Source organism: Narcine bancroftii, chromosome 1 (genome assembly GCF_036971445.1).
Source record: "Narcine bancroftii isolate sNarBan1 chromosome 1, sNarBan1.hap1, whole genome shotgun sequence".
Classification (NCBI taxonomy): Eukaryota; Metazoa; Chordata; class Chondrichthyes; order Torpediniformes; family Narcinidae; genus Narcine; species Narcine bancroftii.
In genome coordinates, this window is record NC_091469.1 from 165,633,897 (window position 1) to 165,647,971 (window position 14,075).

At 43.6% G+C, this 14,075-nt stretch overlaps 1 protein-coding gene across 5 annotated transcripts in view; it reads left to right on the plus strand.

Moving 5' to 3' along the window:
* Nucleotides 1-14,075, plus strand: part of LOC138735925 (nipped-B-like protein) — a 1,086,099-nt gene that overhangs the window by 121,755 nt on the left and 950,269 nt on the right. For all 5 annotated transcript variants that reach the window (XM_069884602.1, XM_069884605.1, XM_069884611.1 and 2 more), the window contains exons 4-5: nucleotides 1,140-1,270; nucleotides 2,408-2,519. In XM_069884602.1, coding sequence (XP_069740703.1) covers nucleotides 1,140-1,270; nucleotides 2,408-2,519 — 243 coding nt within the window. The remainder of the gene's footprint in view (nucleotides 1-1,139; nucleotides 1,271-2,407; nucleotides 2,520-14,075) is intronic.

Here is a 14,075-nt window from a genome sequence, read left to right on the forward strand (position 1 = left end):
CATTTTCATCCATCCATCCTTGTTTATGAAAATATACAAAAATACTTGCATGGAATTTCATTTTTGGTTTAGTTTTGCATTTGAAGATTACCATGGGTCTTAACACTGTCCCGTCCGCCATGCACCTGGACCTTTCATGGCCTGTACAGTTTTAACACCTTACCATTCCATTGTTCTATTGCCTATCATGTTCATTTCCGATATTTTCCAATATAAACCAGTGTTTATGCTGATTCCATATAATAAACTGGTGATCAAGTCCTTTTGGTCGTTTCTGTGCAATTTTTGTTTTTTTTTGGCGTAATACCAGATATTTCATGAAAGGATTGCACTAGCTGACTGTAGCCTCAAAGTCATCATGAGGTCTGGGTGCGACTTGGCCCATTGCAGTGGAAATGTTCTTATTTTATTTCAGGTGACTATATAGAAATCTTGCCTCTGTTCACGAACCCATTCTGCAATGTGATTTTCCAACTCTGGCCAATAAATGATTCCTTTTCTCAAAGAACATGGCCTTTTTGGTATTTTTCTTAGTCTCTTCTTTCTTCCTTCAATCTCTTACCAACTTCTCATGCACATCATATTTTCTTGAAGCAGCAAAGTTGTTAGTTTACTTGGCCACTTCTGTTACTTTCAACTTAAAGCTTGCTTCATATTTTCATTGTGTGCTGCATTCTGTCCATGGACCCTCCATTATAGCAATCCTTTCCAGCCAATGCCCAGCAGATCAATCCGTGCAATCTTTGGGGGACAATGTATAAGCCGGTCAGTGGCCCATCTTAGGCATCGCAAGCTTTAAGGATCGACTTATACACTGGTCATCCAGGTACCTCAGGCAGCCAAAAAATGGGGGTCAACTTATACGCTGGATATACCATACAACCCTTAAAATGAGGCTGGGGGGTGGGGGGGGGAGAAGGGAGGGCACGTCATATTGTATATACAGTAGTTCAAGTTTTGAAAATTGAATGCTTAGCACATGGTGTCAAATGCATGAAGCATCGTACCTGAGTTTATTTAATTGCCCCTTTTTTAAAAAAAAAGTCATAAATTCTAAACTATTTCTACAGTGGCATTTAAAAACCCAACAAAAGTTGTATTGAGAAAGAAATTGTTATAAGGGAATTCTCTTTTCCTAGAGAGCTGAAGGATAACCTTGGCAGTGACGATCCAGAGGGCGATATTCCGGTTCTTCTGCAAGCTGTCTTGAGCAGAAATCCCAATGTCTTCAGAGAGAAAAGCATGCAGAACCGATATGGAGTGCAGAGTGGTGAGTAATACCGGTATTTCTACAGAACAAACTCTGGGATTGTGGCTGATTCATAGGAACGGAATAACTTTTTTATTGCACAGGACTCCAGGAAATTAGAAATGTTTTCGATTCCATTCAGGAATTCCATTAATTATGCTGAATAGGAACAATTCCTGTTTCTAAATTGGGGATGAAATTTCACAATTTGCTATGTGTGGCAATGGAGCTTTCATCCCTGGAAGTGTGGATCACTTACTGGCTATGTACGAGTGTTGTAAATTTCACTTTAACCTTCGGTGGAGTTAGTTCCTTGACGACTCGGTGCCGGAGATCTGCTTAAATGATTACACATACCAGCTACTCGGCCATTTTCACCTTTGTCTGAAATGATTACTTTGACAGATTGCATTGTTGGAATTCGAAAATTACTGCAGTTTCAAAATTGCTTGAGAAACTGTTGGAGGAATGATGAAACCCATAATTGAATACATGTTAAAGACAACATTAAACTGGAACTCTGATTCAGGACAACCAAAGGCAAAGTGAAGGGTATAATTGTGGGAGCTGCTCCTCCTGAGTTTTAATAACCACCCTCAGAGGTCCCTTGGCATGTGGATACTGACTGGAGGGGAGTAATAATCTGGAGATGCAAGTTCTAGTGTCAGTGAACCGACTGAATTGTCCAAAACATGTTCAGTATTTTGATTTAGGGAAGAAAATGTAGTGACCTCAGCAGGTCCGGCTGATGACTTCAGATCCAAACACCCTTTTAAAAGGACTAAATTAGATTAAGGGCAATTAATTCTGGTTTTTACCAGCAATGCCGATTTGAACAAAAAAGTTGCCTCCTTATTTTGTTTTTAAGCTTAAATTATGTGTGCCTGTGTCCTCTCTGAAGATGTTTATTAAACGAAATCAGATCCAAATCGTTCTTTCTGCCCTGACGATGTTTATCTCCCATTAAAGCTTTTAATGCTAATTCGAGGAGTTTCCAAAGTACAAATTGGGCGGCCTTGTTTTCCTACAAAATAAATCATTCCACTTTTCAATGTAATGCATTGGTAACGAAGCCGTTGCGGGAGTCCTGAGGGCATGAACGGTGCTTTATAAATGAGAGTCTGTGTGGCTTCACTGTTTCAACATGCTGTGTTTCAGGTATCATGCAACAACAGATCATCCAACAGTACAAATTACCCCAGAATTCCATTCACGGAAGCCCTGCATCCTCCACATTTCAGCAATCCACAATGTCACACAGTCCTTCCAGGTAATGTGCCTCACGACACGACAATCTCCAGATCTTAATAGTGATTGATTTTAAAAATTACATCGGAATGGTTGTGTGCAATTTTCATCCATAACAAGAAACCAGAGTCGGCCACCTGGCTTTTCGAGCCTGCTCCAGCAGTCCATCAGATCATAGCTGAACCTCCACCTCATCTACTCTTCTTCTCAGGTCCCCATCACAGTCCAAAGATTAGCTCACCCATTAGCATTCATGCATTCCAAAGATTGACACCCTTAAGCTAAAACGGGCAACCCTTATTCAGAAACTGCACGACGTCACGCCCATCCCCCATTCTACCTCCACAATGGTACATCATTGCGATGAACCATTGGTCCACTGTGTGTGTCGATCAAGCATGACGTACCCTTCTATGTTAACGCATCCACCAGCACATCCTCTGTGCCCTTCTATGCTTTGGCATTTCAGTGCTTGTCTGCATAATTGTTCAATGTTGTTGGAGTCTGTCTTCACCATTCTGCGCATGAGAAGGTTAACGCAGGGAGCATTTGCTGGCTCTGGGCCAGTCCTGACTAGAGTTCAGAGCAATGAAGGGGGTGGAATTCATTGAAACGTACCGAGTATTGAAAAGACTGGATAGAGTTTCCAGAAGAGTCTAGAACCAGAGAACAAAAATACATCCCTTTACAACAGAGATTTAGACCCATTTACTCATCCCTGGGGTGAATCTGTGCACTTGTTGCTGTAGACAATTGTGGCAGCCAAGTGGAGGTTAATGGAGTTCTTGATTCGTAACGGCGTGAAAGTTCCTGCAGAGAAGGCAGGATAATTGAGTTGAAAGGAAGAATACATCAGCCATGATTAGAATGGTGGAGCAGATCCGATCAGCTAAATGGCCCAATTCTGGGCCTATCTCTCATGGTTTCCCCCTTTGGTATGAATTCTAGATTCCATTACCCCCTGGGTTTAAAAATAGATTATTCACATCTGCATGAAATCTCTGCACCTATAATTTTAAACCGAGTTATGTGTCTGTCCCTCATCATTTTGTATACTTTTATCAGGTTCTCTGGCCATCTTTCCCCTCCCCTAGGAAAATTCAACCCCTTTCAGTCTTCTGCAACTAAATCTATTTTAGCCACATCCTGATGAATCTCCTTTACACTCTCTCCAGTGCAGTCACATCCTTCCTACAGTGTGGTGACCAGAAATGTTTGGCACCTCATGTGTGTCTAACGATAATTTATAATCTCCTTGGTCAATATTCTGTGCCCCATTTTATAAAGAGCAGCATCCCATATTCATCATCTTATCTATGTGTGCAGCTGCCTTTTTGGGATCTCTGGCCATGCACACCAAGGTCATTCCACTCCTCAGTATGTTCGACCATTCACCGTGCAAGACCTCCAAGAGTGCATGACCTGTTAGTTTTTAGGGTTAATTTCCATACAAAATTGCTTTGCTCATCTTGCTAAAAGACCATTATCATTGATATCTTTTAATCATCTGCCTGCTGATTGTACATAACAAACAGTGTGGGTCCCAACACAAACAGCTCTGGTGCACCACTGCTCACAGGTTCCCAATCACCAAATACCACCACAGCTCTCTGCTTCCAATCCATTATGCCAACCTTCATATCTACTTGGTGGAACCTCGTCATAGTCTTACTGAAGTTCTTGTATACTCCATGAACTGCGCTCCCTTCATTGCATTTTGTTACTGTTGAACAGTTTAATTACATTGATCAGGCAAAACCCCGTTGACTATCTTTAGTCCTGGCCTTTCCAATGCAGATTAATTCTAGGCACACACCTTGTAATTGCCTGTTTTATTCCTGCTTTCCCTTGTGATTAAATGGAGAAGATAAAGCATTACAGCACAGTAAAGGTCCTTTGGCCCACAATGTTATCCCAACCTATGTAAACCTACTCCACAACAATCTAATCCTTCCCAACTTCACACACATAACCTTCATTCAATATTTCTTACATCTTTGAAATATCCTATTGTAATAGCCTCCGACACTACTCCCAACAATGCATCCCAGGCACCCATCATTCTCTTAAAAACACTTCCTTCTGATGACTCTCCAAAACTTTACTCCATTCACCTTAAACAGATGTCCTCTGGTATTTACTGTTGTCATCCTGGGGGAAAGGTGCTTCCTGTTCACTCTATCCCTCATTATCTTATCTACCTCTAAGTCACCTCTCATCCTATGTCATTTCAAAGAGAAAAACCTGTTAACCTTGCTTCACATGACAAATTCTCCAGTTCAGGCAACATCTTGGTAAATCTCCTCTGTAAATGCTCCAAAGTCTCGACAAGCTGTAATGAGGCAACCAGAACTGAACACAATACTCCGGGGTCTAACCAGGATCTTCTAGAGCTGCAGCATTTACTTCATGTCTTGTGAACTCAGTCCCCTGACTAATGAAGGCCAGTGCATGATACACCTTCTAAACCACCCTATTAACTTGTGCAGCAACCTTGATGGATCTGTGGATTTGGACCCCAAGATACCTCTGTTCCTCCATGCTATTAAGAATCCTGCCATTAACCCATACTTCACCTTCCAAAGTGCATCATTTCACACTCACCTGGATTGACTCCAACTGTACTTTTCTGCTAAACTCTGTATCCTGTCTATATCCTGTTGTGACTGATGGCAACCGTCTGCACTATTCACAAAAAAATGTCTCCAACCTTGGTATCATCTGCAAACTTATTAACCCACCCCTCCGCTTCTTCATCCAAATCATTTATAAAAATTGCAAAGAGCAGGGTTCGCAGAACTGATGCTGGTGGAACGTCACTGGTCACCAACCACCAGGCAGAATGTTTCATCCACAGGCACCTTCTGCCAAGCCAATTCCAAGTCCAGAAAGGTCCAGCTTTTCTGTCTTCTAATCACTTTGTGTGCCAAGCAAAGATTTAAATGTGCTTCACATAATGATGACGAGTTACATAGGAATGTCATAGACACAAAATTCTTACTTGCTGCAGGTAATTAAAAAAAAATCAACTATAAAGTAAAACTAAATTAAAAGGAGATAATAACTACAAAAAATAGATAATAAATATTTGGTTATCCAAGTTTAGAAAGAAGTGTTTTAGCACAAGTGCAGACAGTCCTAATACTGCAGATACATCCCTGAAGAAAGCTTCCCACCAGCTATCTTCTTAGAATCTGGTATCTCAGTGAGTTGATCCTAATTTTTTGCATTCAATGTGTATAGGCCAGTTCTGTAGCTATTCCTTGGAGAAAGAAATTGTATATCCTTGGTTGTGGACACCAATTGCTGTTTCATCAAAGTTCTGTAACATTTCAGCACAGCTTCTTCACTTTTGGATTTCAAAGCCTTGGGGAGAAAAAGCTAGCAGAACATCTGTTATTGTTTGCATTGACACTCACCAGTGCACCACATTTTCTGATGACGGATATTTACAAGTTTCTGCTCTTACCAAAATACCAAGCCGTGACCCCTAATATTGTCCAGCTGCCTTTCTTCGTATGTTTGCGTAACCTGTGTAGAACCCTTTGACGTGGCTCACTTCCCACCTGCTATTCTATTGTCAGCAAACCCAGATTTGTCATGTTGAAATTTCCTCAACTTATGCACATGAATTTTAGATTGCTGAGCACCCAATGCCATTGATCAGACTGCATTGGTAACAGAGATCACTGTCCACTTGTCCAAAATCTCTTTTACTGGTAATCTTTTTGAGAGTTTCTTAAATATGTCAAACACCCTCCTACATTAAATTGCAATATTGCACTGGTTATAGTACAATGGTACAGTGCAGGAACAGGCCCTTTGGCCCACATACGTGCTGAAAATGATGTCCATTTTAAACTAAAGTTTTGCTGCTTGTATCTTTTAAATATCTCTCTATTCACTACATATTCATGTATATCTCTTGATAAGACGACTGTTGCACCAGTTTCTATTCCTGCAGCCCATCCCCCATTCTGTGTTTTAAAAACAAAATCTGTCACATTGGAGATTGTCATATGAAGCCAGGTTGGCTGAGCTTTTCACTTTGAAGAGATGAATCCCTAGCTCGGACAAACTTGATTCATCAGACATTTTCTCTGATCCAGGCAAGATCCTGGTAACCATCCACTACACACACTCAAAAGCTTTCACAATCTTCCTGTAATGAGGTGACCAGAAATGAAGTAAAAACCAAGATGCTGGAGAAACTCAGCAGGTCAAACAGTGTCCTTTATGTAGCAAAGTTAAAGATACAGGACTGACTTTTTGGGCTTGAGCCCTTCCTCAAGGTATGAGAGAATGCTAGCAGGCGGGGACAAAGGCGGGAGATGATAAGTGGAGAAGGGAGGAAGGGGACCGCAGTGATCAGAGGGAGCAGGGATGGCTGGGTGGGTAGAGGGGGAAGGGAGGGGAGAACTGGAAAGGGGGAGGGGAAATAAAAGACAAGCAAATTTAGCAGGAAGGTAGCCTTCCTGGGGCCCAGGTGCATTAAATGGGTTGACGGTGCTCCCAGCACCTTTCAAGCTGGGGTGGTGGGGAAATCAACCCAGCGATTTAAGGGGAACCTGCCCCCGCAATGATACAATGCAAACTATCACTGTCTCCCCATCCGCCCCCACCAGCTGTCAATAGCTGTCAATTGCTCCTCCCCCCCCAGCCACAGCAGCTGACCCCTCTGCCCCACTGATCACGGAGACCCCCTCTGCCCCAGTTTCTATATTAGCTTTTAAGCCACAGGAGGACGTGACCCAGGTGAGTATTAATGGGTTCCCTGACTATTTCCAAGATAGGGCAGGGACCTGGTTGATTTTGGACATTGCAAACCATGTCAGATCCTTTCATGCTGCCTTTTGAGTGGGGTGCTAACTGGGCAAATTGCCTGGTTAACCCCATTTTACAAGACAGGTCGAAAGGGCTTAATGTTAATGCCATCTGGCTGGAGAGTGACCAGTTGGAAATGAATGCAATACCCAAAGTCTAACCAGAGTTTTATAGATCTGGTAGCCCTAACCCTCCAAAATGGAACAAGGTTTGTCGGTTAATTGATATATTTGGGTGGCACAGACTCATGGGCTGGAAGGATCTGTTACCACACTGTATAAAACATTTGCTCATGGCTCTTGAACTCAATCTCTAATACTGAAGGCCAGGGTAGATAAGACCTCAAGACCATGTCTTATGGTCCTTTCTGGCCTATCAATCGTAAGGCAACTTGAGGCATCTGTTGACTTGAACCCCAAGAACCCTTTGATTCCTTACACCAGGGGAGGCCAAAACATTTGATTGTGGGCTACATGTGGAAAAATATAAGGAGTCGCAGGCCAAACAATATCAAGCCCAGCAGTTTTCAACCACAGCCAGCTTCTTTAACAGGCATTTGAAAGCCTGTACAGATCCGATGGCGGTTGGACCCTGTGGGGGAGTGCTGAGATTTTGCAGTTGGTCTGGCAGTGCTATTGGGCTACTTAAAGATGGTCATGGGCCACAGTTTGGCCATCCCTGCTGTAGACTGTGTTCAGAATCCTACTATTGACCACGTGCTCAAGTTTGACCTTCCAAAGTATATGACTTTACACTTAATCTGAATTGAACCCCACCTCTCATCTCTGCCCAAGTTTGCATCCTGGATGCCCAGATATATCCATATCCTGTTGCAACCTACAACAGCCTTCTACACGGGCCACAGGATCTCCAACTTCTGTGAGACCTGTAAAGTTACTGACTCATCCTTCCACTTCATCCAAGTTGATTACAAAAATCACAAAATATAGAGGTCCCAGAATAGATCCCTGCAGAACTCCACTCAACACTGACCTCCAGTCGTAATACGTTTTCTCTGATACCACCTGCTGCCCTCTTCAGCCTGGCCAGTTTTGAATAGATGCAGCTCAGGTTCCATGGATCCCATGTAATGTACAGAAGTACTGAAGAAACTCAAAATCCATTGGGAAGACTAGGCAGACGGGAGATTGTTGTCACTGCCAGCTCCCAACCATTTTATTTTCACACACGATACCACACTGACCTGTCTGTCATGACCTCATATGCTGCCAAATTGGGGCCACCCACACGTTGGAAGAACAATATCTTATGTTCCATCTCATCAATCTCAAAACTGATGGCATTAATATTGACATCCATTGTCTTTAATTCCCTCTCCCCCCCCCTCTCTCTCTCTCTCTCTCTCTCTCTCTCTCTCTCTCTCTGTCTCTCTCTCTCTCTCTCTCACCCTTTTCAAAATTCAGATTTATGGTTCCAGAGTATGTACATGACATCACATACAACCCTGAGATTTCTTTTCCTACTACTGGGTAGGCCGAACCTCTATCAGCAAACCGTACACTGCATGGTTGATGCATAGTACAAAAGAGTATTGTAAGCCAAGAAAGATGCAAATCAATTAACTGTAATACTGGAACAAAAAGCATTCAGTGATCATGTGCAAAGTAAGATTCCTGAAATGCAACTCCAAGTTTGTGGTTTAAGCGTCTGATGGTGGAGGGGTAGCAGCTCTTACTGAGCCTGAGCTTAGTGGGGCAAGTTTTGTGGCACCTCTCCCTCTGTCCTGATGGCAATCGTCGATGATTACAGAGCATGTCCTGGGTGGGGTGGATCTTTGACGATTGCTGCTGCTCTCCAATGGCAGTGTTCCCTGTACATTTTCTTGACGGTGGGCAGAGTTTTGTTTGTGATGTCCTGGACTGTGTCCGTGGCCTTTTGTAGGGCTTTCCACTCAGAGGTATTGGTGCCCCCATACCAAGCTGTGATGCAGCTGGTCGGCACACTTCCCAGGACACATTTGTAAAAGTTTGCCAAGGTTTCTAATGTTATTCTGCAAACTAATGAGGAGGTCGAGGCACTAAATGTGCTTTCTTCACAATGCAGTTAGTGTGTTGGGTCCAGGTCTCTGATACCACCTGCTGCCCTCTTCAGCCTGGCCAGTGACTCCTCGGGCATAGTGACTCCTCGGAATTTATATTTGCTCACCCTCTTCACCTCTGATCCCTAATGATCACTGGATCCTACAAATCTGGTTTTCTGTTCTAAAGTCCACTATCTCCTCCTTGGCTTTGGTGACATTGAGTGTGAGGTTGTCATGAGTATATCATTCATCCAAGTTTTCAATCTCCCTCTTGTATGACTCAGTAACTCCTTTTATACACAGCCCGCTACTGTCAGCAAACTTGTAGCTGGTGTTGTCATTACAAGCCACATAGCCAGTGGTGTAAAGTGAGTAGGACGAGGGCTAAGTACGCAGTCCTCAGGTGCTCACTGAGTGGGGTCTGGAGATGAGGAAATCCAGGATTCACTTGCACAGTTGGGCTTTAATTCCCTCCCAGGGAATTGAGGGCCAGGTCTTGAAGTTTGCTGCTTTACTTTGAGTGAGGGATTGATTTGCTAAATGCCGAACTGTAGTGGATAAAGGGCATCTGATGAATGCATTTTCCCTTCCTCTGAATGGAACACCACCCTTCTTAGTTCTTTGACCTCTCCTCATATCACTTCTCAGGTCTATCTCTTCTACCCTCCCAGTCGTATCTACCTGTTACCTCTTAGCTGTCAGCCCATGTTCTTTCCCTTCCCCCCACCTTTGTATTCAGGTGTCGATCTGTTTTTTCAGATTCCTGACCAAGGGCATAGCCTCAAAATGTTGGTGCCTTTTACATACTATGGATGCAGGTTGACCTGCTGGATTTCTCCAGCACTTGGGTATATTGCATTTGACCTCAGCAGCTGCACATTTTCTTGTTTAACTTCTATGGATCACATGCTTCCTGATTTTCTGAATAAGCCTACCACAGAGAATCTTGTCATACAACTTTCTGAAATCCATATACACCACATCTACTTTAGCAATTTTCTTCATCACCTCTTTGAAAAACTCAGTGAGGCAGGATCTACCCCTCACAAAGCTATGCTGACTATCCCTGACAAGACTTCGATGTTCCCTGTCTATGCTTGGATAGGTAGATAGATGGGAGGGTAGGGAGGGCTATGATCCAATGCTGGTCTTGGATAGGTAGATAGATGGGAGGGTAGTAGGGAGGGCTATGATCCAATGCTGGTCTTGGATAGGTAGATAGATGGGAGGGTAGGGAGGGCTATGATCCAATGCTGGTCTTGGATAGGTAGATAGATGGGAGGGTAGGGAGGGCTATAATCCAATGCTGGTCTTGGATAGGTAGATAGATGGGAGGGTAGGGAGGGCTATGATCCAATGCTGGTCTTGGATAGGTAGATAGATGGGAGGGTAGGGAGGGCTATGATCCAATGCTGGTCTTGGATAGGTAGATAGATGGGAGGGTAGGGAGGGCTATGATCCAATGCTGGTCTTGGATAGGTAGATAGATGGGAGGGTAGGGAGGGCTATGATCCAATGCTGGTCTTGGATAGGTAGATAGATGGGAGGGTAGGGAGGGCTATGATCCAATGCTGGTCTTGGATAGGTAGATAGATGGGAGGGTAGGGAGGGCTATGATCCAATGCTGGTCTTGGATAGGTAGATAGATGGGAGGGTAGGGAGGGCTATGATCCAATGCTGGTCTTGGATAGGTAGATAGATGGGAGGGTAGGGAGGGCTATGATCCAATGCTGGTCTTGGATAGGTAGATAGATGGGAGGGTAGGGAGGGCTATGATCCAATGCTGGTCTTGGATAGGTAGATAGATGGGAGGGTAGGGAGGGCTATGATCCAATGCTGGTCTTGGATAGGTAGATAGATGGGAGGGTAGGGAGGGCTATGATCCAATGCTGGTCTTGGATAGGTAGATAGATGGGAGGGTAGGGAGGGCTATGATCCAATGCTGGTCTTGGATAGGTAGATAGATGGGAGGGTAGGGAGGGCTATGATCCAATGCTGGTCAATGGGAATAAGCAGAATAGAGTAATAGTTTGGCTCAGACAAGATGGGCCAGTTTCTGTCCTGTTGTGTTTTATGGGTCTCCAAAAGTTCGTAAATCCTGTCCTTAAGAATATTCTCCAAAAATGTGCTCACCACTGATCGTTAATTCCTAGGAATCTCCAAATTTCCTTTCTCAAAAATGTGATTATATTTTCCATTCTCCAATTCTCTGGCACATCTCCTTTCCTGGAGAGGACACAAAGATAATTGTCAATGCCCTCGCCACCCTTTCCCTTCCTGTAGTAACTTGTGGTATATCTTGACCGGCCGAGAGGACCTCACTATCGGAATGTTTTTAATCTAGCACTTCCTCTTTTTCAACCTCGTGCTTCAGCACAGAAGCCTGTTCTGCACTGATCTCATATTCACCAAGGTCCCTCTCTCGAGTGAACACTGAAGTTTTCACTTAGGACCTCCCTTAACTTTCCTGTCTCCAGGCATGTTCTCCCTTTATCATGAGATGGCCCTAATCTCACTCATCCTCTTTCTATTCTTACATTAGCGTTGAAAGCCCTGGGGGGTTTTCCTTGATCCCATTTGCCAAGGCCTTCTTTTGCCCCTTTCTTGCTCTCCTAAATCCTTTTCTTTCCTGGCTACCATATAATTCTCATGAGCTATTCCTGACTTGCTCTCAAAACCTTTGTGTTTTCCTTATTATTCTTGATGAATTGTGCCACCTCTCTTAGCTCCTTTAGTTTACCATCTTTTCTCTGTCTCTTACAGACAAACTTGTCCCAAACCATGTGCAGATGTTCCTTAAATAGTTTCCACATTTCTGCTGTGCATTTCCCAGAGAACCACTGTTCCCAATGTACGTTAACAAGTTCCTTCCCAATCCCAGCATAATTAGCCTTTTCCCAATTCAACACTTTCTATTTTTTCTGCTCCTGTATTTGTTCATTGCTTTGCTAAAGTTTATAATTTATAAACATCTATCAGTTCTCCCTCCTCCTTGTTTGTCCAACCTCTCCTTGTAGCTCCTGGCCACTAATTCAGGCAACATCCTGCTAAACCTCTCCTTTCAAAAGCCTCAACATCCTTTATGTAATGGGGTAACCACAATTGCATACAATATACCAAGTGTGGCCTAACTAAATTTTATATGGCTTCAGCGTTCTTCCTTTTCCCACTCACTGCCCTGCCCAGTGAAGGCTAGCATTCTCTATGCCTCTTTACCACTCTATCTTCTTGTGTAGTTACTTTTAAGCACCTGTGGACCTGAAACTCCGGATCCTTGTGTACATCTCTGCTTTTGAGTCCTACCATTTACTGTATACTGTTCCCTTATATGTGACATTAAGTGCAACACTTCACATGGTCTGGATTAAACTGCTCCTGTTGCCAATATGTCTTAAAATCACCCATCTTAATTTCAGATCATAAGAAAATGTAAAATTCCTGCTTCTTTTTTCAGCTTACTTTATGGCTTCTTGTGTTCTGATCATGTGCATTCTACATTTTCATTTTGCTGCGGTTAGTTATCGTTTTGCCATCTCACCTATTGGAAGCTGCATGAGGAGTCTGATCAAGTATGCAGCTTCCTGACTTGAGTGATCTCCAGATTTCCCTAAGGATTTTGGTCACAATGGTGGTCGGGGATGGAAGGCAAGGACAGCTTTCCCCTTGTTCTCACCTATCACACCACCATCATTTTGTTATCCTCTGCAACTTCCATCACCTACCCCATGATCCCCACTGCCAGACAAATCTGCTTCTCCCCTCTGCTTTCTGCAAAAACTGTGCCCACTGGGACTACTACATCTACTCATCCTTTCCCACTAATCACCCCTTAATACCTTCCCCAATGACCACAAGAAATCTTACCCTCCCGTCCACATTTCCTCTTTCACCACTATTTATGGCCCCTAACAGTCCTTTCAGATGAAGTAACTCATGCAAATTTGCAAGGGTTATCCACTGCATCCAGTGCTCCCGATGTGGTCTCTACATCAGGGAGACTGGGAGCAGACTTGGATATTGTTTTGTTGAGCACCATTGCTCTTCTGTAATAGCAAGGTTATCCCAGTGGCCAGCCATTTTAATTCCACACACCATTTTCATCTACATTGGCATTTCTATCCATACCCTTGTGCACTGCCAAACCAAGGTTACCCATAAATTGGAGGAGCTTGGATTCTATCTGGACACTCCCCAATAAGACAGCATTAATATCGACTTCAACAATTTCTGTTAAACCCTTCCCATCTCTCTCTTTATATCTTTTCCTCGAGCTCCCCGCCCCTTCCTTTTCCTTTCTTCATATCCGAGAACTACCCTCCCTTTCAAACAATTCTCAGCTTTTTTCACATCTGCCTCTTGCCTGTATCCACTTATTGCTTGTGCTCCTCCCCTGCCCTTCCTTTCTCCTCTTCTTGCCCCATCTTTTTAATCAGACGCCTACCTGTTTTTGTACTAGAGAAAGAGCCTTCAACACTATCCACAACACCTCCAACCATTGTATCATCTACAAACTTACTGACCCACCCCTTCTACAAACTGACTGACCCACCCTCTACAAACTGACTGACCCACCCCTCTACAAACTGACTGACCCACCCCTCTACAAACTGACTGACCCACCCCTCTATAAACTGACTGACCCACCCCTCTACAAACTGACTGACCCACCCCTCTACAAACTGACTGACCCACCCCTCTACAAACTGACTGACC